We start from the raw sequence: 23,798 nt of genomic DNA, 5'->3' as shown, positions 1-23,798 counted from the left end.
TCATCGTTTTAAAAGTATAGGTTTCTTTCTCAGATATTATCAATTGCTAAAAGATGTCAAAAAATATAAACATAAACTTCTGGCACAAACGAAGTTAAGAAATCATTTAAATTGCATAGTGTCTGTCACTCTTTTTACAAACTATACCCACTAAGCTAACAGTTTTGTTTATTGTTCTCAACCCAATTCTTATCTGGTATTTTAGAAGAAAAAATAGGCTAGCATTTTTTTTAAATTACTTAATTAAAATTGGATCAAACGTATCTTTTATATGTATTTTAAAAAAATATTAAAACGTAAGTGCGACAAACTGTAAAGATCAAATACATTTTATACAGGTTTTTATATTAACAAAAATAAAAGCTTTAGCATGTTTAAATAGTTTAGAGTTTTAGGGCAACAGGGGGCAGAAACAAACCCTTGTCAACTTTTTGTGGTCCCCAGCTGGGCGGCGCACATGATTGGTTAAAAATTTGGGCGTAAGAGCCTAAATTTCTGGCTCTTTGGACTGAACCCAGAGATGGGGTTACCCTACGTCGGTTGTTGTGGAGGGGATATTTTGTATCAAGGACTTCACCATGAAGTTTGTAAACACTTACAGGCATTCGACCTATAGAAAAAAACAACATATAATTAATGTTTTATTTATTCTTTAAAACAACAATGTAGTTTTGTGAATGTAGTTTCACTTTTTACATATGTTTATTGTAACCAAGCAATTCGAAATTTTCTTTCGATCTTAATAATTTATTAAAATGAGTTTAAAACACTAAAAGCGCAATTGAGCTACATCACGTCAAAGGAACTTGCTTTGAATTAACCATGATTTTAAACAGGCTTAACATAACCTGTAAAAAAATACATACCGATATAAGTTTGGTCGCCCAATCGCATTTTACTTTCATCCTTAATATTTTGTTGTCGCTTTTCAAATCGATCAACAAGGCTATGATTATTTTTGTTTCTAACATCTTTCAAATCCTGGCGTATCCTCCATCTTGCATCCTACAAAAGTAAATGCTAAATAAATTGACCTAAAATAATAACCTAATAAACTATATTAAATATAGTTAATATCTCGTATAAATTATACTATGTGTATACACATGTTAATTAATATTAAAACAGTTCCTTTTCTTTACCTGAAAAAGTTGTCGCTCTGGTTGATATTTTACTTGGTGATTTTTAAAATCCATTTCAGGGATTGCCTGTTCAACATTTTTCATAAAAACATTTTTTCTCGCTTTCTTGAATCTTTCCATTTCGTTTGGAGTACGAAGATTTTTTTTGGAAGCATAAAAACGTGAATCCGGTCCTTTTTTAACAAATATATCCACCACAGAACTCGGTTTCTTAAAAAGATTTAAGATAAAAAATTTAAAAATGCACACTCACATTTTAATATTGCTATAAATGTTTGACTAAATTATATTTATCTGTATTTTATTACAACTTGAAAAAAATAAGTTTATACCCCAAATTTTTTACTTGCTCCTCTTCTTCGTTTTTTGGTCGGTAACATCTGTATTTCTTCTTTTGCCAATGGTAGGTCAGGTATCGAAGGTGGTTCTAATTGTTCTTGTATTCTAAGGAAAAATATTTTTTTTAAAAACAAACTCTGTATAAATTTGGTAATTTATTAAAATAAAGCTTACTCTTCTTCTTGTATGCTTTCTAACATTTCGTTCCCGGTATATCCTGTCTGAAGAAAGTAATCGTCTCGCAGTGACGACACGCTACTGTTTGACGTCATCGGCCGGTTCTGGTTGAATGAACGCAGTGAAAATTGTGAACTGCTTCTACTATTGCCACTGGCAGTGGAGGAGCGACTGACCGATTTTACCGCTTTTACGCTTTCTAAAATTAAAGTTTTTTTTTTTTTTGTTTGTATAAAATTATCCTCGATGTGGAAAAGTCGAATGCGCGACTTAAACATGGAGTAACATCAGTTACTCCGACCCAGTCTCGAGTTGCCTTTGGCAGTTTGGGATATTATAAATTATAATTGCCCGGTAATTATTCTGCTGATTAAGTGTTGGCTCAGCAGAAGTTTATACTGTTTTATCGCCTTACTCAAAGGCGCTACAGCATGAGGTCAGTGGGGATTGAACACACGACCCCATGTGTGGTGTAGCAAGTGTTCCTCTCACTACACCACGCTGCCGGTTACCAGTCAAGTTTACATATATATATGCTAAACAATTGTATAACATTTACCTTTTTTTGATATAGGTGTGCTACGTGCAGTTGAAGCCGGTCTTAATTTGTTTTTATGAGTTTCTTTTGGTTCTGTCAATTTTTCCTGTAAAGAGGTTTTAGTAGTATAACGTAAGGGGAGTCACATTACTTTTTTTTTAAATATGTTAGTATTAATAACCTGCATATTTTCCATGTTAGAACCGTACGGGTTCGTCTTTCTTTCGTTTGATGGGGTTTCCGGATTCATGACGTCATAGCTAACATCTCTTGGCCTATGCCACTCTAGGCCAGTTCTTGCTCTAATTATGGATCGATGAAACTAACACGAATAAAAAAACAAGTAAAACTACCTTTAAAAAATATTGCTTAGTTTATTTATTTATTTTAGATTACCTCTTCATTAATTTTATCCATCTTGGTAGGCCTTTCTTTTGGTAAACGCTTATTTTCAAAACCATCTGCGGATTGAGCTCTTGTCTTGATTATTTCTGCGGTTTTTTGAACAACATTGCTGGCACTTTTTAATCCCTTTCTTGCCTCATCCAATTTTTGAACATCCCTCGATGGTTTCGTTTTAATATTGACTGGCAGATGCTCGCCTAAAAGTAAAGCGAATTTCACAAAAATATTAAAAACATTGTGAAAAATTATTTTTGGAATTTGTGCAATAAAATTATGCTTGTTAAAAATTGTTTTAATTTGAGTTAATCCACCTTTTATTAATTTTATAGCTGAAGCCCACATTCTAATTAATATAAGTTATTAAAAAAGTTTTACATTCGACTTGATTTTCTTTTTGCTAATTAGCACCAAAAACATGTTGTCGACTTTCCGCAATTAAGAACTACGGTAAAGATGTACTCTTACTTTTTTTAGGCTTAGAGGCAGCTTGTTGTGGGTAGGCTGTATAATTTTCTTTGGCTGGGACGGAAAAATTTTCGTTTGGTGGGTGTCTATATGAAGTATCATAACTAGTCTCAAACATTTTCGGAGGTTCAATCTATAAATTTTTAAACAAAAAAGTATTGTTTTTTCTGTAAAGTAGGTTTAAATCTATTATCGAAACAATTTGTAATTACTGGTTTTGGCGTAATCTTAAATAAACTTACAATTAATAAGCCTTACCTTAAATACTCTGTTATTTGCATCAACAATCTCAATGGTTACATCAGTATGTCTATTAAAATCCGAATGTTTGTGCCTAGTTCTTAAAAATATTAAAATTTGTAACAAATCAATAAATAGACAAAATCGAGCATAAATGATATAAGCAGCGCGATCAAGAAAAACCACGATGTATTTACCTTGCATCCTTCTCTTTTGCAGGAGCTACGTAATTATATTGACCCATTGCCTCTTTTTTCAACGTCGACATATTTTTATTCTGCAGTGTCCTAGGTGATCACGTGTCAAGTAATTACTAAACCCAACTAAACAAATTTGATGTTTAAAATTTAAATTAAAAGTATTTACAAATAAACAAGCATTGTGTGCTGAAATCTGCGCACATAGACTTGGCAGGTTTTTTTTTTCTGAGAATACGCGCTGTGAACTTTTAACATATAAATCTACTGTAAACATGTATAATAAATACTAAGCCTATTACTGTGTCAGACATTAAATACATATGTGATTACTTTACTTGCCTGTTTGACATTACGTTTCATTATTTTCTAATCCGACTTACTTGTTGGCTAAACAATGTTATACAAGCTCACTTAAGCTATGGACGTCTAGGCAACCAATACCACACAATAAGAAACTTGATCCGGGTAAAACAATAATAATCCATAGGGTTACATCATGTAAACCAATACACATAACTCAAAAAGGGCGTCTGATTCAATAACCTCTGACAAACGCCAGATAATAAACTCGTTTGGTAAGCCATAAACGATTTAAATACCAAAGGGAGTAAAATGGTATAACGTAGACTAGTTTAAAAAAAACTTTAAATATTTCTAGTATATCACTTCCAATATCTGTATAGCATTTAACAGAACGCTTAATTTATACGTACGCAGCTTAGTATTCTGCTTTACTTCTTAATTTAAATGATGTAATGCTTTGCTTTTTAATTTAAATGCGTGTTTTTAGGTTTAGAAGAATTGGTAATGTTAAAAAACACAACTTGTGCCTCGTGCAGTATTCGCCTGTACGTTTCTCTAGTTTGCCGCAATTAACTAATTTAGCGTTACAAGAATTTTTAAAATTTTTGTTTTCATTTAAATTCTCAGGGTATAATACGAATTTATTGTGAATTATGTTTTCTGTTTGCGGCTTGCCAGTGCCCTGTCATGGGCCACTGCCTCTCAATCTGTCGCGTGCGTTTTGACGCTAAGTCAATGTCACTCAAAATAATTTAAATGTTAGTTTTAACATTTTTATTATTCAGCAATTCGAGTTCCAAATTCGTATGTGTATTATCAATATTTGAAAGAGGCGAGTTCGAATACTGGGTGTAATGGGCTATTCCAGGCCGTCGCTTTTTTAACCACTTCATCACGCTATCCCACATTTCTGCACCGAGACGGTAAAGTGGCTATACAATCAAATCAATGACATATCTTCGAATCATAAATGCCAGCAATCTATCAATAACAACGCCATGCATGAAATAACTTTCTAGTCTAATCGTAAGTGCGAAAACTACCACGCCCCGAGACTGGCTACGTCTAAATTTAAAGCATACTACGTCATTCTTACATTAGGTCTATAGATCATATATTTAAAAATGTTATCATTTTTTAACGTAACTTTATAATGTCGCTGGTGTTATTATTTATAAAGGCCGTAAGTAATACCTTGTTGTATTGTTTAGGATAATCGCAATCCCATTACAAGCATTAGCGATGTCACATTAGCGTTTGTGTGGAGATAAACCACTTAAACGCGTGCGTGACATTCTAAGCGCATTTCGAATTCAAACTTATTTTCAAAACAATCAAATTCTTTTCAATTTGGGAATAAGGGTAAAGTGCGTTCAAAGATTCCTGCAGAATATTGTCGAAAGAAAAAAAACTAATCGAGTTATTTTGCAGCATATTTTGCGTGCTTTAGAAAACAAGGCCTCGCGTACTTTTTAAAAGCTATTATTTTTCGAAAACAATATTTAAATCCGAAAAGACAAAAACAACTTTGTTTGTCGACCAGAGATAACAACTTAACACGAATTGCGGGAATTTATATTAAATTCCTCGCTGAAAATTATATTTACTTTCGGCGACGGTTGTTCAAATTTTTGCCATACTCATCAGTTAAGAGTTAACTACTTGAATCGCGCGCCAGCGCTCGCATTCCTCGGTAATATGCAGCGCGTATTTGTCTTCGCCAATGTCGAATTTCTGACAAGTAAAAACAATTTATTATTGGCGACAATTGCGCTTGACACTCCCTAGTTAGTCTCCGAGGGTCACATCACGCGTGCGTAGTGGTGGCAAATTATCCAACAATCTCAATCGATTTGGCGAGTTTATTAAATAACACTTGAAATATCGCACGCGTATAGAGGGGCGCGGCAAAATTTCGCGAAAAAGTCACAAATCTGCAAGAATTTATAAAGTAAAATATAAAACTTTTAAAATTGTATAGGTGGTCCATTCATAACGTTATATAAACTTGATAAATTACATAGGAAAAATTAAAAAATTAACGTATTAACAAAAATGTTCTTTGAAATTTCAACTCGGTAAAATGTAGAATTTAAAACATTATCCAAAACTAAATTCTATGTTCAAATATCAGAAAATTGTCAGGTTTTGCCAAGAAAAAATAAACTTAAATAAATGAGAATAGTTGCTGTACATAAACCCAAAATCAAAATAAAATTTTGGTAAATCCACTTTTTTACATAATCACTCTCTCTTCTTTAAATGGCAAAATGGCCATTTTAATTTTCAACGTGGTCAAAATGCCAGCGCCTTTGCTTCCTAATTCTTACAAAGATCAATCTTTTATTGTTGAATTTTCGGTGATCAAAGACTACCATTTAGTATTTTCTGTTTTCGTTTAGAATGATACGGAGTGTCTTTATGTAAATCAATGGAAAAGACATCGTTTTGCGGAAAGTTAACGCAGTTTGAATGACATTTACATCGCTTTATGAACATTACAAATTTGGAAAACTTTGTCCCGTCCTCCCGCTTAAATTTAACTTTTCTGGTTTTTGTCTTTTGGGGAGTGCAGCATCTAATAAATAAAAAAAGCTTTTGTAAAGACTATTAACCCTAAATTTTATCCAACAGAAATAGATACTTTCGCTTTACATTTACAATTGAATTAGCAATTTTATGCCATAAATACAGTTACTTAAGTTGAGTAAATATGATGATAATACATACTTGTTTGGATCTGAGCAAATTCCACAATATTTCATTCGAAACTTCTTGATGCTTTTACCCCCGACGTAATTTAAGTAAGTTTTCTTTTTGCTACGAAGTTGTCGCACACAACGTTTCTTTCCTCTTACCTTCAAATAAAATTTGCCAATTAATGCATCAAGTTTTAACCCATATCAAGGTTTGAAGAAGTATTTTTTAAAAAATCAACAAACAAATCAGTCAAAATTATTCTTTACTGCAGGTAGTTTTTGTATTGGTTTGTTTGCGTTACTATTTAACGAAATAACTTACTCGTTTTCCTAGGGAAATCTCGTCGCACGGTCTATTCATACACAGCCTTGTTTCGCTTGTAGCTTTACAGTTGGCGGAGGCAATTCTTTGAGAGGTGCCCATGTCACACGACTTCGAGCAGTTACTCCATTTTGACAATTTCATTCTACACTCTCCACGGAAAGCTTTCGGTCTTTTAAGACTGCGATTTCGATTTGCGGATGATGTTATTGGTTGTGGCAGTATTGCCAACATAATAAATAAAAGTACAAGGGTAGACATTCGAGAAAAGAAGCGGAAGTTATTCTGATTTCTTGTGCTTTGAAAAGAAATTGTTCTTGTGCTTGATCGTCGTATAAGATTGCTTGACATCATTGCATTAATCATCAATTTACTTTTAGCTTTATAATTTTTTTTAGCTTTTTAAACAGTTGTTGCTTTTATCTACAATTAATAAGAAATGTATAATTTTAGGTTTACAACCTATATTTATAATTTTTTTTAAAATAGGTATTTTTTCTATTTTTATTTTAGTGTTATAATGAAGCCATTTAGAATTTTACACTTCCTTATATGTGAAACTTGGTGTTTCTTCTAACTTTGTCTTAGATAATTATCAGTTTACAACTTCTAATTTCGTCATTTTTATTTTTATCCCCTTTCCTGGCCCGTCAATCTGTCATTTTTCAGTATTATCCTATTCGATGTCTCCGCTATTGCTACGGCCCGTTGCAGATTTCTCGCCAAATACCTTAACATACCGACCCTACTTCACCGTAATAAGGGAAGAGAGTTCCGGCCTATTTAGAGACGGTTCACTAACTAATGAAACAATGAGGCCATGTTCTAATTATACTCGAAAAATTTCGAAATTTGATTTCAAATTCCTTTTTTTAATTATCCATCTAAAGTGGGTGCCATAGGTTAAACTATGATCTAAATGTCTATTTATAAACTCTCCCAAGCACATCTCTCTTTACGGTCTTTTAGTTTTTTCTGTTTTTTCACATTCTTGTAATTTTTTTCTAAAATATGAAAGAACAAAATTGTGAAAGTTTATTTAAAAATAAGATTCTGTCTGCTATGAGAAAATGTAATTACCCAATTAACAGAAACATATACAATTAACGATTATATATTTTCGTCGACAAGTCGAAACTACACCCTTAAAAACGTTTCCCTAAAACATTTGCCAATATTAACTCACGGCTCTATTTTTAAAACCGTTTAAAATTGATCCCTTTTTGTTCTATTTGAGTACAACTTTCTAATTGTGAACGATTTCTCTTTGACACGGCCTAATATACCTGCAAGGGAAGGTGGGCGTACGAACGGAAACCCATACCGGGGGTTACCCGTATCCAGACTAACCCAGGCTTTAAATGGCAATGATGTATTTTTAGTTACGGTCGCTATCGATCAAAATGTCGCTTGACAATGCGGAGCCCGTCTCTATAGAACGATTATGGGTTGTTGCTCGATTGGGCGTGCGTTTAAGAAGGGTAGGGTAAGTAGATTAGAATGACGAGTGATCGGCCAAAACATTTATTTCGTCATTTGTTGTGGAAATAAGGAAACAGCTTGTCGCCAAACAAATGAAAAGTCGATGTAGGTTCAATTCGCGCACGTCACCGCCAACCCTAATTTATTTGAATGCAAAATGAACCATAATATTTCGCCCTAATATGTACTTGTTTTTTCGTGTTTCTGGCTCGAGCGCAATCAAATTCTTAGTACAAAATATCAAAATTTTTATGAACTATTTAAATTTATGACCCAAACAATTTTATTTTTCTCTTTGCACAGATTCCTTGCTTTCTGTTCTTTTCTTACAAAATGAATAATTTCCTATTTACGCTGAAACAAAAACCTAAAATAAATTATCTTCGCAAATCTCCCGTTGTGCGCAATTTGGCGTAGACAGTTTTCGACTGGCTTGGCCTTAACTCGCGTGCTGGCTTGCTACGGGTAGCTAATGGGTGGAATGATAGGTATGCATCTGGCTCATACGGCCAGTGTTAACTGTATTTGTTTGTGCACTAAAAATAAACCTTGTCCTTTATTGCTCGTGTTTTAAATAATCGCCTATAAATAAGCCTGTGAACGCAACGATGTAATATTTGACAAGTGGCCGTTTGGCGCTATCAACGCTAATTGGTATGTCATTATTGATTCGCAATAATATGTAAACAGCTGTGATTTTACAAGTTCTTCTTTTGCGAGGCGACAGAAAAATTGATAATTTATTTCGAAGTATTTTCACAGTGCCAATTAAAACCTGATCGTAGGTACACAGCAGGTGTGATTTAACTATGCTCAAATCATTTTCAATGCCTCGGTAACTCTGCGGTTAGCATTTAAGTTTACCTTTGTGCTCGAAATTTACGTGCTTTTAATTGTTTGCAAATTCCATCAGGTAGACACGTTCGATTTGCCAATTAAATATTTGCATTTCAACTCGTTCAATTAGGGAAAATGCTTCTCTTTCATTTGAGATATTCGATAAAGTTGCTCAGCGGTTTCACGAATTAATCATTCTGATAAGCAACATTTTTGCACATTACGATATAATAAACCTTTGTGTGTCTGGCTTAATAAATCAAGCAGTCAGAAAAAGTGTCGTATGACAATAGCTGTTAACTAAATACAAAGCAGGTACAAGGAAGAATAGGTGCCTTGATAAGCCTCGCATTAATTGCCAAACAGAATGGTAAAGTAAATACAGCATTAAATCATCGTGGTTGGTCACTGCTATCTTTCAAAGTAAACCTTTGATAGAAATTGTGGGCATAGTATACACTTGTCGTCAGCCCGAGACAGTAGCCAATTGTTTGGCATTGTGTACTAATGTTTATCGAGTAGGTATAGTAAACATTGGAGGTGTTAAAGGCTGTGAACCGAATCCTGTTAAACTTAAACCAAAATATAAATAACCAAATAGTTAAGTTTTATTGTTTTATCGGTACACAAACACTACTTGAACAAAAACGGATTGTATACCATACAACTGAATGAAGAGCGAGTTTGTCAAGCTTTTTTTGGCTAAGTTATGCATATCATCTAAAAATATAAAGTCATAACCAATGGTAAGTAAATGTTTGCTTAAGAATGCTTGCAACCGCTAATGTATGTCAACAAATACCTATATAGTTATGAAGGTTTTTACTAGAACTCGGGCCACAAATTCCACGTCTAATACTTAAAAAAATGCAAAGCTATTTCTGATTACCATTTTTATTAACAATTCATAATACATAACTAATGAATTATTGGCGTTACGATAACGATTATTATCAATAAAATCAAACAATAGTTCATGGGAATTTGACATAAGGCAAATTATTAACAAAAATTGCTCGGCGAACGGGATTTTTTGTACAATTGCTAAAAACGCGGCGCATACATTTTGATTGGTATTTGATACAGCTAAAGATATAGTAACCAGTACAAATATCAATACAATGTCTCACTATTTTAAGATAAAGCGTACAGTGATACAAAAAAACGGTACATTCTTTTAAAAAAAATTAAAAAATACAAGCTATTTCAAATAGGAATAAAAGTTAATTTATTCGCCGTCAGTCAGTGGTTTTAACAAAAACAGTAGTTTTGAAAAGAAAACGGTATTTTGAATATGGTGTAAAAAAAGCATTTAAACAAAATATTTATTAAAATTTTTGTTAATTTCGTTGGAATTTTTTTTTTTCATATAATAAAATATGGCTAATATTTTTTTACAACATGGCAAATTTTCGTACACTAGAAAACAACATAAAGCAATACAAGTAACTTTTGAACTAAAAAATAATTAGTTCAAACTTATTTCTAATTAAAACATAATTAAATGTAAAAACCACTTTAGGTAAAAGTATGTACAAATAAAGCAAAAGAAATCTATTTTTGAGTAAAAATTATTATTTCAATTTTTCTTTTAGGAAAATAAAAATAAAAACAAAATTTATCCAATGATATTTGAATGCATATCAAAATAATTTCACCTATACAAAAATGGTTAATGTACCTTTGTTAATATGTTACCAACATCTTAAAATAATAGGCAATTAAAAATAAAATAGTACTGTTTTTTTTTTGTTAATAAAAAAAGTCTTGACAATATTTATTATTTGGTTTGGCAATTAACTACACTCGCAATATAACAAGTATAAAAATAATTGACACACCCCCGAGAAAAAATTAACTTGTTTTTTATTAAAAATAATAATGTATATAATACTAATGGGTAAGGGTATGAATAACTAAAAAAAATTTTGTAAAACAAGTTGTCTGTTTTTACAATTCAAACTACTTAAAAATTGTTTAATATAACGAATATTAGCTGTTACAAAATATCTAACATGATTTGGTGTAAATGTCATATCTAAATTAAATTATTTATATATTTTAGAAATATTATGATCTTTTATTCGGGAAAAGATATTTACGGCAATATAAAAGTTTTTGCCCCTTGACCGATAGAAAAAAAAGAAAAAAGAAGATTTGAAAGACTAACGTTCCCTCATGTTGTCTATGGCGTTAATTGCATGTCTGCCACGGTTTCTTTTTTGGAATTTACCTCCTTCTTTGTCGAAAACTTCACCAGATCTTAATGCCGAAACAAGATCATCAAACTCACCCCGGTCTTTCTGCTTTACCGAACCATGGTCTTTCTGCTTTACCGAACCATGGTCTTTCTTGTTTTTATGTCTATTAGCCTCTCTCTGTAATTCAGGTAAAATTTCATATAAATTTAAACATATAATGATAATATAAAATAATTGATTTTTAACAAAATTTTTACCTGTTGTTCGTGTTTTTTTCTTTTTTCTTCTTCTTCTCTCTTTTTCTTAGCCGCTAAATTCTCTTTTTTAGCAGAGTTAAAATTATCGACAAAACTAGAGAAGAGACCAAAAAATTGGTCGGGCTGCATCTTTTTAGGATCTTCCCCAAATAGTGTAACTATTTTTTCATACTAAAACAAGTTTTTTGCAATAGAAAATAAGATTAAAGTGTGTAAAATTTCACTTTAAAAAATATAGTGACTTCAACCAAATAACTTATGATTAAACTACAGTATATACTAAGTTAACACTATTTTTTTAGCCTACCTTTGATTTAGCTTCTGTAAGTTGTTCCTCCAACTGCGAAAAACCAAAAGTTGCAACTGTTACGAAATCAGTCATAACTGGAACAAATCGGTCGATCGAATCACTTTCTTTATTGTCAACTCTGGTTTGTTGTACTGTGAGCTCAGTCTTAAGTTTTTTAAGTCCTACTCGAATGACTGCCATGTCTTTATCCATCTCACCCATACTAAGAAAAATAAAATAAGTACAACAAAGATTAAAGGATATTATTGGCAGTAAAATAACATTTAAATAGCGACCTGACATTGGCAAGCACATATATCTTGAACAACAAGAAAAAAAATAGATTTTTACAAAATTACCTTAAGGAGAGGAGAATAATATTTTATGAAAAAAAGTGTAGTCTATATTTTAAAATAAGTAAATGCTATGCATGAGGACGAAAAGTGTGGTAATGGTTGGTTTTGAACCCGATACCTTTTGGTTTGTAAACCAATCCTATGACTGGTATCCATTTACTATAACTAAGAGAATTAGAAATTGGGTTCATTTAAATGGAGGTTTACCTGATTTTAGCTGCTTGATCAACATGTTTAAGATCGTCTGGTAACTTTAAATTATCAGGAGCATTTTTCTCCAACATTGTAATTAAAAAGTTCATCAGAGTAATATTTCTAAAAACATGAAAGGTCATATTAAAAAAATGTCAAAATTTTCTTATATCTTTTTATACCATCAAAGTATTAAAAAAAAGAAAAAAATATGTTATTTACGAAATTCTAAACTAAAAAAAGTGATAATTATAAACAAAACAGAATTAGTCTTATATCTTTTTATATCATTAGGGTAATAAAAAAAAAAACAATGTTATTGATAGAATTCTAAACTAAATTAAGTCAGAATTATAAAGGAAACAGAATTTATATGTTAAAACTATATAATATCACCTTTATACATACCTATTTGCACTCGATTTAGTGTCTACAATTTTGTTGAGACTCTGTAATTTGAAACCATAAGCATTCCCCCTTTGACCTTTATTCATGTAATTACCAAAAGCTAACACCATCTCCAAAACTTTTTTAAGACGTTTGCTACCCTTTACTTCTTTTACAGAAGATTGTAAAGCTATAAAAACATAAAAATAATGTTACAAAATTTTTTTTTTCAGTGAATTTATTTTTTTATTATTCTCACTATTTTTTTACGCATGGGTAAATCTTAATAAAACATATTTTCAATTGATTTAAAATATCTTTTGTAAAGCCATAATATTTAAAAGAACTTATTAACAGACATGTTTTAATGACTTTGCTTTAATGTAAGACAAAGAATATGATATAATACCCAAAGGGGATATCCTATTTCAATAAAAATTGCCCTTGAGATAAGTTTGCCAATTAAAAATTGTATTGTTTAAATTGCATTGTAAAAATTTGAAACCAATCGCGGACAGTTTAAGTTAAATAAAATTTTAAAACTGAATTATTGGTGAAAAAACACATCATGATATGTAGATTACACTAAAAAACTTACCCTCAACTTTTGGCTTCAATTCAGAAATTCGTTCGTTGAATTTTTTCTTGAAAAATAAAGCTTGTAATCGTTCATCATAATGATGTATTCTAAAATAATAAAAAAATTATGTTGTTGTATACTATATTTAAATGTTATATTCTTAAAAATTTTGACTTAAACTTATGCGACTTCGTAGTTAATATTTTAATACAAAAAAAACAACAAATTTTATAAAATTTTAACCCTACACAAAAAAAAATACCTTTTCAACCTATAGAAAAGTATTAGAATTTAAAGATCTAACAGCTTAAATTTGACATATACACAAATAATAAGAAGGATTATTATTTTGATATAAACAAACATACTTGGCCATTCCAACAAAGAACTTATCAGCTCTTGCCATTCTGTTAAAGTCAGCTTTGTGTTCATTTAACATGTCAATCTCTTCTTTTGTGGGAATAAACTTCATTAGTTGTTCCAACATATCTATTGGTAAATCTTCACTCTGTCGGTTAATGATAATGTCGATAAATAAAAAATGAAATGTGTAAATTTAAATATTTAACAGTTTATATTTACAATTACAAAGAAAATAAAAGAACAAGAATATACTATAAACCATTAGAAATTCAATACCTTACTACTACATAAATTATTCAAAAATGGATTTAGTTATATATAATTACAGTTAAAATTTTAGAATTTATTTTAAAAATTGTTTTCAACAACTCCTAGCCAGTTAAATTTAAAATGCTGCCTAAAGTTTTTTTTTTATAACAACAAATAATAAAGACTTTAAAACATACTTGATCGCATGTTAAAACAGCATGTTTTATATCCTCATCCCCTAACTTTAACTTTGACAAGAGGATTGTACAATTTTGAGCTCTTCTTCCATCGATAACCGATAATTCTTTGACTTTTTTTGATCCATCCTCTTCCCCATCAAGTTTCTTTGTTTTTTTGTAAATAATTGTTAAAAAACTTAGATTTTGTTAATATATTAGTAATTGGAATACATTTATAAGAGAGAGAAAGTATAAACTGTTTAATTTTTTTTGGAAAAAATATAGTTACATTGCTTGCAAAGAGTTTTTGAAACTTAAATTTACTTTAATGTCCTTTAATAATTGCCATAAACAATTTTTTTTAACAAGTTTATATTGTTATTATTATAAAGTTAGTTAAATTAATTTTTTTTAAAATAGGTACATATGAATAAGGTATGATTAAATATTAAAATATTATTTTTTTTAAAACTTAAGCCATTAGTTTTGCTATAACACTGTATCTAGCCAAAAATTATGCCACTTTGGTAATGCTAGTATTAGGTAACACCAAACTTTATATAAACTCATGCTTTGGTAAGTTAATTAATATAAAAAATTAGTACTATAAACACCAAAGTTAATTAAATTGCACAAAAAATAACACCAGACTAACCTTTGGAGGAGGAGCTGCAGTTTCCTTTTTAATGAACATGCAAAAAAATTCCAAGCTGGTATTAGTGCAGCCAAGTAATTATCATTTTATACAATTTGATATAACAATTCGAATAAATTACAATTATAAAAAGCAAACAGTTTGATTTGAAATTGCGTTTGGCAAAATTATTGCATTAAACTTACAGAAACGTATAGCCTATCTTAAAATTTAAATTGACGACTAAGTGAATTACAATTTTTAAAGGTGATAAATTGTGACACTTCACTTCAGTGATTTATAGTAATATGATCATTAAAATAAACTTATGACATTAAAATCCTTTTTAAAAGTTTACAAAATAGTTAAGTGCTGGTAATTGTGTTTATAATAACTTCTTTTGTGTATATTGAATTATAATTAAATTGTCTAGAGCTTAGACTTTATGGTAAGCATGAATGATGTGTTTATCAATAGCACATGCTTATAATAATAATCACCCATGCGAATATTGCTAACAATTTAACCATAAACCAGAAATGCAAAGCTTTTATATCCCAGTCTAACAATGCCATAATAAACACTCTAAATTTGCGTCTACAAATCAAAAAAATTGCAAATTAGATTCTGAATGTTATATAATAACAACTTACCTGTTTCTTTTGAAAAGCTGAAAATGTGACGTCCATTTCAGCAAGATCGATTAATTTAAAAGCCTAAAATATTTAAACAGGTAATAAGAAAACAACACTTAAAATTTTGAGTCACAAAGTAAATCTTGGTTTACATAGTTGCTTTATCAATGCAATATGTGCCAAAAATATAAACAAGAAAGTTAAGGAGAACATTTAACTACTTACTTTTGTATCGTCAATTTCCGTCCAAATTGTGCCGGTAATCTTATTTTCTGCTAACTTTGACCAGTTAAAAGATTTTAATGGAATTGAAGCTTTGGGAATGTTTTTGGTGGGTAAATTTGATTTTGGAGCTCCCCCTAGACCAGGAGGGGGCGGGATTCCCCCTAAGGAAGGTGGGGGTGGGACACCTCCCATTGTGGGAGGTGGTGGGATACCACCCATTGAAGGTGGAGGTGGAATACCACCCAAACTTGGGGGAGGAGGTATACCCCCTGAACTAGGTGGAGGGGGAATTCCCAGTGAGGGAGGGGATGGAATAGATGAAGTTGAATTGATGTCGGTTGAAATGTTACCAGATTTGATAATGCTTTCCAATTTTTGTTTTTCTTGTTCTGCATCTGCAATCTGACAAAAATAGAGAATAAATTTTATGATAAGTTTAAACTACCACAGCCATCTTCTTTGGACTTAATTTTTTAAATGTTCTATTTTAATGAAAAGATCAAGGCATAAAATATTACAATTTCAGAAAATATAACGCATTATAAAAATTCCTGCATCAAATAATTTAAATTAAATAAAATTAAAAATAAAAAATTTTTGTAGAGGTGTTTTGTCATAGGTGATAAAGAACAACATAATGTATAAAATAAATTGTAATATAAATAAAGACTCTCATGCCACATATTTAATGAAGAGGGGATTACGTGTTTATGGTTTAATTTTTCGTTGGCCTGATGTACTTATATTCCAGGTTTCCAAATTATTTAAATTTTTTATTCATTTTTGTGCAGTATTTTTGTGAATTGTGATAATTGTTAAGTTATTTATTGAGAATAAAATTAAAGAAGTTCTGGTTAAAAAAAATTTTGAAATAAAACTTTAACATAATATAATTCCTACTAAAACAAGTTAATAAACTATAAAACCATGGATGTTAAAATCACAAAATCAAAGTTAGTCTATTGTATAAACTTACTAAAAAAACAATCGAAATGTTGAAATCAAAAATATATTATTTCGAAAATAAAAACATAAAATTATAATCATGAAAATGGAAAAAAATTATTGGTTAAAAAAGGAAAAATATGAAAATAATTTTGAAGCAAGTTAAATATCAAACTGATAAAATTACAACAAAAACCCAATCTCTACATCATCTCTTACCAACTTACAACAGAAATTTATATAAATACTATTTATTATTACTACCCCAACATAACCACAACAAAAATAATCCTAAATGTAAAAACGAAAAAATTTGTTGTTTTAGTGCCATGCACAGTGATCTTACCACATGATAAAAATTTTCATTCGGTGGCTCACTATAATATTCCTCACCATCCTTATTTGCAGACTGTTTTGATTACAAATTTATAAATAAATTAAATATATACACTGGCCATTATTAATTGATAGCCTTAACCAAAATTGAAATAAAAGTAATTTAATTTATTTAAATTTTAAAATTGTATTTGTTACTATTTTTTTTTAACTTTAAAGGTTTTTACATCAGTTTTAAAACAGTTGAATAAAGAAAAAGTTAAATTTAAAAATAAATCTTTTATTATGCCTTATTACACAGCAAAAAACAGAATATATACTCAAATAAATAAATAATTTTAAGATTTTTGTAAATTGACATTATTTTGGACAAGAGCTGTTGTATTTAACAACACTAACACCCCATATCCAAGTAGGTCTTGCAAACTAATTGTATTAAACAAATACCATCTTGTAATGTCACACTTAATTAATTAAATTCCAACAACATACTTTAAATTTTAGCCTCACCATTTGACCTTATTTTAAATAATTTTACAGAATTTTTGTATAAAAAATTACTTACTTTTGGCAGTGTTAAATTAAGATTCTCAAAGTAACGTAAAAAATAATAAAAAACTTTATAAAAAATTAGAACCATTTTGTATAAAGCGTAAAAGATTCCCCTATTTAAAATAAAATTTATTACAAAAAAGGTGGCATCATAAACTTAATAACAAAGACAAATTTTTAAATATTACCATTTATAGTGATATAAGTCTTACACCTATTTCTCTCAATAAACAAACCATAAAATTTCCAACTTACAGATCTACGTAGATGATCAGCTTCTACTGTTGCCCTCTGTAATTCTTGTTCTGAGTTTTGTTTTTCTTTCGAGGTTGAGTCGAGCTTAGATTTAATGAGGTTTAAGGTTTGCATGAGTTCCTCTTTTTCACGAATTTTGGCCTCACATTCTCTTTCCTTACGGTCCAGTTGAGTTTTCATAGAATCATGTTCTGATATTAATTTAGTTTTGAAAAATGTTTGTATTATGTTGAAATGCATAAAAAATAAATCAAAATAAAGGTTAACAATTGTAAAATTTACGTTACAGGTAAATTATCCAGTAGTACAATCTCTTAAACCTTATTTATTTTTGTTGGTATATTTATAACTCCGTAACTTAAAATATGAAAAACTTTTTGTCAACAGTTAACTCTAGCTTAATTTAAAATCTATGTCTTACTTTTCGACATGGTTTCCGCAGTTTCTTTCCATTTTTCAATTTCATCCTCATTTATTAATCTAAATCAATTATAAATTTTTACAAGCATGATAATTTAAAAATCAAAACTAAAATTTACATTAAAATAACTATAACAAATATAATTATAAAAAAATTTTAGCTTATTAAATATATCAAATCTGATACTAAGTTAAACAGTGAAAAATTTTATCACGTTAAAAAGATAAATATAAATAGTCACAGAATTTTAAAAACTAACAATTTCAAACAACTTTCGAGATTAAAGTCTTTTAAAAAAGAAACATCTGGGTCGCTACCGTCCATCTTCTGAAGAGTAATTTGCTGAACAACTCGATCGAACAACTTCCAATGATGGGGAATCCCATTTCGATTTACTAAAAAAAAATTTTAAATAATTTTTAGTAAGGTGTTTATATTTTATGATTACAACATATTTAAAAAAAAATATATAAAATTATGAACATTAAATGTCGGGTTATGATTTAAAAGAACAAATAATTATAACTGAAAATGATTATTTAGCAAAAACCTTAAAATATCTCTAATCTTATATTTAATGTAGTTGTTGAAAAATTAAAAGTTAAGCAATTCTAATAAAGCACTTACAACAAAATGCTGTCATTTTAATAACAATAAAGAAATGATATGACTCAAAAACTTACAAAATGAACATGCAAGTTATACAATATCGCAACAAGGATATAAATATAACCATCATGAAATGTAATTTTTAAATACCCAAATAAGCATAAAAAAATTGAAGAATTTAAATTTAGAAAATATATTTTGTTATGGAGTTAAATTTAAATAGAAATTGGTTCTTACATGGTAATAGCATACAGTGATGCAGTAGGGATAAGAAATTGGGGTAACCTTCGGTGTAACAGAGCTTCTTTTGAATAAACTCAAACATATCTGTTGCACTTTTTGTATCAATATGTTCCTGAAATAAAAAAAATATATATTTATAAAAAATTTTAAAAATCTCGTAAAAAAATAGGAGATATACCAAATGGCTTAAATCCTAATTTTTAAAACACAGCAATACATTTAACTTATATATACAAAACATACCACATTCAATTATGGTAAACTATTCCTAAATCCCTATGTAAGTAATGTACTTTAGTGGATATACAAAAGTTCGTAAATACTTATCCAAAATAAATATTTATATTTTTTCAACTAATTTAAAATCCAAAAACACTAAAGTCCAAAAAAATGCAAAAAATATAAAACTTTACAAAACAAATTTTACACTTTTTAAAAATCCTATAATTTATAAAAATAATTTTTAATTTTAAAAAATGTTTTACCACGTCAAATCTTGATGCAATTTCGTCCTCATCTTCTCTCCTCACAATCTCGAAGAAGTCAAGATGTTTATCCAGAAGATCATTCTCATAACTCCTTAGTTGATCCATGATGAGTTGGATGCCAAGAAGAAGGAGCTCATAACGGATGTGGCATCTAAACTCCAAATGATTCTAACAAAAAAAATAATTATTTTTTGTCGTTGATAGGTGATTAAAAATTAGGAATTGGAAAAATTATTTTATTATTTTAAATACAATTATTATATCAGCTGCAATTTAAAAAAAAAGTGTATTACTTAACCAAATAACTAATAGAAACATTGGACTAAATGGCTAAGTTAAACTAATTTTATTCTATGCCCTTCTTTTTCATATAAAGCTAAAACTTTAAAAAGTGATGGTCAGATCTTAAAAAAAGTTTAAGGTTATACCTCGCCACCACCACAGTTAATAAGAGCATTCAAGAAAGACATGATCGCAGTTTTCAGATTAATTTCATGTCCGTCATCTTCCTCGTGCGTGGTTCCCAACTCATTTATTATACTCTGTAGAAATAAGTTGATTACTTTAATGTTCATATTAAAAAATAAAAGAACTTATTGCATGGCCTGCACATGTTTTGTACTCACTTGGCCAAAAAGTTAATTAAACTTATAATTAAACACAAAATTACTGAAATGGGTGTGTTTTTCATTAAATTTAGTTTTTTGTTTAAAATACAAAACAATTTTTATCGCCCACATACTAAAAATAAATTAGAAATTGATATCAGGTTGTTGCTTTTATTGCTATTATAATATACTGGGTAGGTGTATTATAAAAACATTTAACAATATTGTTTTTATAGCTATGGTAAATAACTAAAGTGTTTTGAATTAAGCACTTTTGAAGCTTTAATAATTAATGTTAATTGTTTTTAACCACATTAATTCATTATTTATTAAAATTTTATTTTGGATAAGAATTTGAACCTGGAATCGAGTACGTTCATGAGCGTAAGTCTGGTAATGTAAAATCCCTTCTAAAACTTTCTTGTGGCCACCGGGAACCAAACACAAAGCCCCGAGGATTTCGAGAACAGCAGTTTTAGTGCGGAGACTTTTGCATGAAAGACTTTGAGCAATCAGGTTTATAGCATCGGTATGGGCTAAAACAATAGCTCTGCCTTGCTAGAATTTAGAAATTTAAAGAGGTTTATTGCAGTAAAATACCAGAACATTATGATCAAGCATTAGAAACTATTACAAAAAAAACCTTGCAATCTTAAGGAAAAATTTTCTAAAAAAAGTAATGTTAGGCTATATGCAAAAAAAAATAATATTAGGTCATTTGCGAACGTTTGAGTACAAAAATTAAAATGTTTTACCTTGAATTACATTTACTTTTGAACATAAAATTTTATGAAAAAAAGTTCTTTAAGTTTATATTCAGAATTAGAAACATACTGTGTTATTCATAAGAGCTTTTATGCATCCAATCACAGAAGTATGTATACGACTTTCACGAACTTCAGACGCCATATTTTTAAGAAAATTTAAGATACAAGTTAAACCATCCAGTTCGGTAAATCGGGAGACAAACCTAATAAATTTAAATTATTTGTTTGTCATATAATTTATCTTTAGAAATATTTTTACTGTCAATATTGGAAGAAATGTTTGCTTTCAATATTTATTCCATTAAAAATTAGACATCTGATTTAAAAAATTATTACAAAAAAAAAAATGTTAAAACATATATAATTTATAACAAAAAATATACCCAAAAAAAGAAAATAATTTAAAAGTTTTTTGGGAATTGTTATTAAAGTTGTAACAAAGTATATACAAAAATATTTTTAATTCAATTAAAGTTTGGTATATTTGCTGTGATTCTATGTAATACATTTTTAATTACTTTTACCTTAACGGTTGAGTTCTCAGGGCAGTTTTAAGCGAATCGACCAGCTTTAATCTCATTTCAATTTCCTCTTCATCGTACACAAGTACCATGATCTAATTTGAACATAATTGACAATTGACATGTTTACTTTTGTTGGTATACTTGATAAAAAAATTACTTATCGTGTCACTATGATAGGTTGATTTTTTAAAGGAACAAGATAAAGTCATTTAAATATTTAGATTACACTTAGTTAAAATAAAGCACGGAATCCTATACCATATTGTATAGTTCCTGTTAGTGTATACTTTAAATATTTTGTTTCTGCTTGTGCTATGTATTTGTTTACATTTTAATTCCCCATGTTTACATTTTGCATGCATTTTGTCATTTAAAAAAAAGAGGTATAATATATAATTTAAGTAGGCCTATCTTATTTCTAATATTACAGAGCAAAAATTATTAAACTTGTAAGCTTGTCATCACAAAGGTATTATCTTACAGTGCTCATTGTGTTGAGACGATCAATATAATAATCTGGCCAGCTTGTTGCAAGTTTATTAGGATCATCTTGTTCCTACAAGAATTTAAATTACATATATATATATAATTATTAAAAGGCATAATTAATATCAGTAGGTTTAAATAACTAGTTATGAATTAGCTTAAGTATCACATACAATTATATTGGAAATCATTTAAAAATATAAACTACTAACATATATATTTAATTCAATATTTTTAGTAGCAATAAATTTTTATTTAAATTTATTCATCTGTATTTACTACATATATATAAGTTTTATGTTTTGATTGTCATCATTATTGGTTGTGCAAAAAAAAGTAACCAAATAAAATAGCTTTAATACAAATAAACAAATTATTTTAATGCAATTGTAGTAAACAAAACAATATGATTATAAAAAGATATTGTATTGCATTTTTAAACGAGACAATAGCAATTAAACAACTGTGACCTAATTAGTTAAGCCACCAATTTGTAGTCAATAAATCAGTTCAACTAACTTCATTTAAACTTAACTTAAAACACTTTCATATTATATAATCTAACCCTAATAAATGTATCCTAATGAAGTTAAATGTAAATTGATATGCAATTACCTTTTTTTGGTTGCAATATAATTGCCATTGTTTTTCCGGGGTAAGTTGAAACATAGCTTGCCTGTTTTGTGATGGTAAATCCAATTCATCCTAAATTTTGAATTTAATTTAAAAATTGGTCAACAAAATGTGGTAAAATATGAATCTAATTTAAATTAGGTGATGTCATTTTCAAACCACCAATTTTATTTTAAGAATAAAAAACATGAATTAATTTTCCTTGCACTGTAAATTTAAAAAAAAAACTCAACAAAAATATAAATTCTTTAAGTTACATTAAAAAATTATTCAAAATTGCCAAAACTGCTCTCTTTAAAATGTTAATTATATCTTTAATGTTAAAACGCAAACTTACAACATATTCTGTAAACAGGGTCTTTAGTTCAGTTGGTGATGGCATGGGTAAATTATTTTCCAGCAAAGGTGCGGGGGTGACATGAGCATTGTTGTCAATGTCCAGTTGGATTTCCGGAGGTTCGTCTGTCCTGTTAAATCCAAAACAACTTCCAAATAGTGTTCCTCCATGTTGCTTCTTCTTCTTGCGTCCCATTATGATTAACTAGGTCTTGGTATTAAAATTAAATGTGAATATTCCTTTTAAAGATCACATTGGTTTTATAGAAAAGCAGTCAAACTGCAAAAAATAGTTTAAAAATAGTAACAATTTATATATAAACTATAAAAACCCTTAAACAAGTGGGTAAACTGTTTGTCTATTCTGTATTTATTAATGTTACAGTTAATAAATAACGATCTGACGATACACAAACAAACAGACAAAGGCAGAACAAGCTTTATAATTTTAATTTTTAAAAGTTCTAGCAGCGTATTCCAACTATTCTTTTTGTTATTTCACTAAAAAGTAATATTTATAATATAAATCAATAAACGGCTAAGATAATACATTGAAATTGAGTTCAGAATAAAATAACTAAAATCGCTCTTACGAACTCACACTCCCATTTTAATTTGTAATAGAATTACAACAAAATTCCGCTTAATCCTACAAATTACCGGTGTTAATATAAAATATTACATCGACAACACAAAAATTTAAAAAAAATAATATTTGGGTAAAAACTAATATAAATTTTTATTAATTTCACAACACCAATAAAGAAAAATGTTTTCTGTCATGCTAATTAAAAAATTTAAAAAAATACATATTTTGCTGCATAAATATGAAAAATCATGACGTCCTAATAATTATACATTAGATCAGTAATATTGTTAGGTATGCAAATTTTTTTAAG

The 23,798-nt window shown here is 29.0% G+C and overlaps 3 protein-coding genes across 3 annotated transcripts; all 3 read right to left on the bottom strand.

Moving 5' to 3' along the window:
- Positions 1 to 284: 284 nt before the first annotated feature.
- Positions 285 to 3,941, bottom strand: LOC145743078 (uncharacterized). Its single transcript, XM_082560960.1, has 11 exons — positions 3,504 to 3,941; positions 3,325 to 3,406; positions 3,067 to 3,199; positions 2,593 to 2,798; positions 2,378 to 2,518; positions 2,218 to 2,302; positions 1,656 to 1,857; positions 1,475 to 1,586; positions 1,143 to 1,352; positions 867 to 1,005; positions 285 to 610 (listed from the first exon to the last, which is right to left on the bottom strand). Exons 1-11 carry the CDS (start codon positions 3,572 to 3,574, stop codon positions 384 to 386), a joined length of 1,608 nt encoding a protein of 535 aa, XP_082417086.1. The 5' UTR covers positions 3,575 to 3,941; the 3' UTR covers positions 285 to 383.
- A 1,722-nt stretch (positions 3,942 to 5,663) lies between these two features.
- On the bottom strand, positions 5,664 to 7,247 carry LOC145743276 (CCN family member 1-like). The gene is made up of 3 exons (XM_082561199.1): positions 6,831 to 7,247; positions 6,540 to 6,667; positions 5,664 to 6,387 (listed from the first exon to the last, which is right to left on the bottom strand). Exons 1-3 carry the CDS (start codon positions 7,194 to 7,196, stop codon positions 6,174 to 6,176), a joined length of 708 nt encoding a protein of 235 aa, XP_082417325.1. The 5' UTR covers positions 7,197 to 7,247; the 3' UTR covers positions 5,664 to 6,173.
- A 2,838-nt stretch (positions 7,248 to 10,085) lies between these two features.
- LOC145741555 (disheveled-associated activator of morphogenesis 2-like) lies at positions 10,086 to 23,174 on the bottom strand. Its single transcript, XM_082559156.1, has 24 exons — positions 22,901 to 23,174; positions 22,546 to 22,635; positions 21,926 to 22,000; positions 21,445 to 21,536; positions 20,988 to 21,123; positions 20,514 to 20,711; positions 19,974 to 20,087; positions 19,543 to 19,713; positions 19,052 to 19,169; positions 18,465 to 18,600; positions 18,206 to 18,264; positions 17,785 to 17,975; positions 16,988 to 17,050; positions 15,697 to 16,098; positions 15,490 to 15,552; positions 14,858 to 14,881; positions 14,221 to 14,367; positions 13,780 to 13,919; positions 13,430 to 13,518; positions 12,853 to 13,021; positions 12,460 to 12,567; positions 11,915 to 12,119; positions 11,608 to 11,778; positions 10,086 to 11,527 (listed from the first exon to the last, which is right to left on the bottom strand). Exons 1-24 carry the CDS (start codon positions 23,093 to 23,095, stop codon positions 11,315 to 11,317), a joined length of 3,369 nt encoding a protein of 1,122 aa, XP_082415282.1. The 5' UTR covers positions 23,096 to 23,174; the 3' UTR covers positions 10,086 to 11,314.
- Between the last annotated feature and the right edge of the window lie 624 nt (positions 23,175 to 23,798).

Source organism: Corella eumyota, chromosome 2 (genome assembly GCF_963082875.1).
Source record: "Corella eumyota chromosome 2, kaCorEumy4.1, whole genome shotgun sequence".
In the NCBI taxonomy this organism is placed as follows: Eukaryota; Metazoa; Chordata; class Ascidiacea; order Phlebobranchia; family Corellidae; genus Corella; species Corella eumyota.
The sequence above is the reverse complement of the archived record's forward strand: the minus strand, read 5'-3'. Positions and strand labels throughout refer to the sequence as shown.

Excerpts from the sequence above, each read along its gene's own strand:
- LOC145743276 (XM_082561199.1), bottom strand. The coding sequence starts at position 7,196 with ATGATTAATGCAATGATGTCAAGCAATCTTATACGACGATCAAGCACA. Across the intron at positions 6,668-6,830 it reads AGATTTCCCTAGGAAAACGA|GTAAGAGGAAAGAAACGTTG; the intron begins GTAAGTTATTTC and ends TTTTATTTGAAG. Across the intron at positions 6,388-6,539 it reads ATTTGCTCAGATCCAAACAA|ATGCTGCACTCCCCAAAAGA; the intron begins GTATGTATTATC and ends TTTATTTATTAG.
- LOC145741555 (XM_082559156.1), bottom strand. The coding sequence starts at position 23,095 with ATGGGACGCAAGAAGAAGAAGCAACATGGAGGAACACTATTTGGAAGT. Across the intron at positions 20,088-20,513 it reads ATGAACGTACTCGATTCCAG|AGTATAATAAATGAGTTGGG; the intron begins GTTCAAATTCTT and ends TTATTTCTACAG. Across the intron at positions 17,976-18,205 it reads TGCGGAAACCATGTCGAAAA|AACATGATTCTATGAAAACT; the intron begins GTAAGACATAGA and ends AATTAATATCAG.
- LOC145743078 (XM_082560960.1), bottom strand. The coding sequence starts at position 3,574 with ATGTCGACGTTGAAAAAAGAGGCAATGGGTCAATATAATTACGTAGCT. Across the intron at positions 2,303-2,377 it reads CTAACATGGAAAATATGCAG|GAAAAATTGACAGAACCAAA; the intron begins GTTATTAATACT and ends ACCTCTTTACAG. Across the intron at positions 1,858-2,217 it reads CACACCTATATCAAAAAAAG|AAAGCGTAAAAGCGGTAAAA; the intron begins GTAAATGTTATA and ends CTTTAATTTTAG.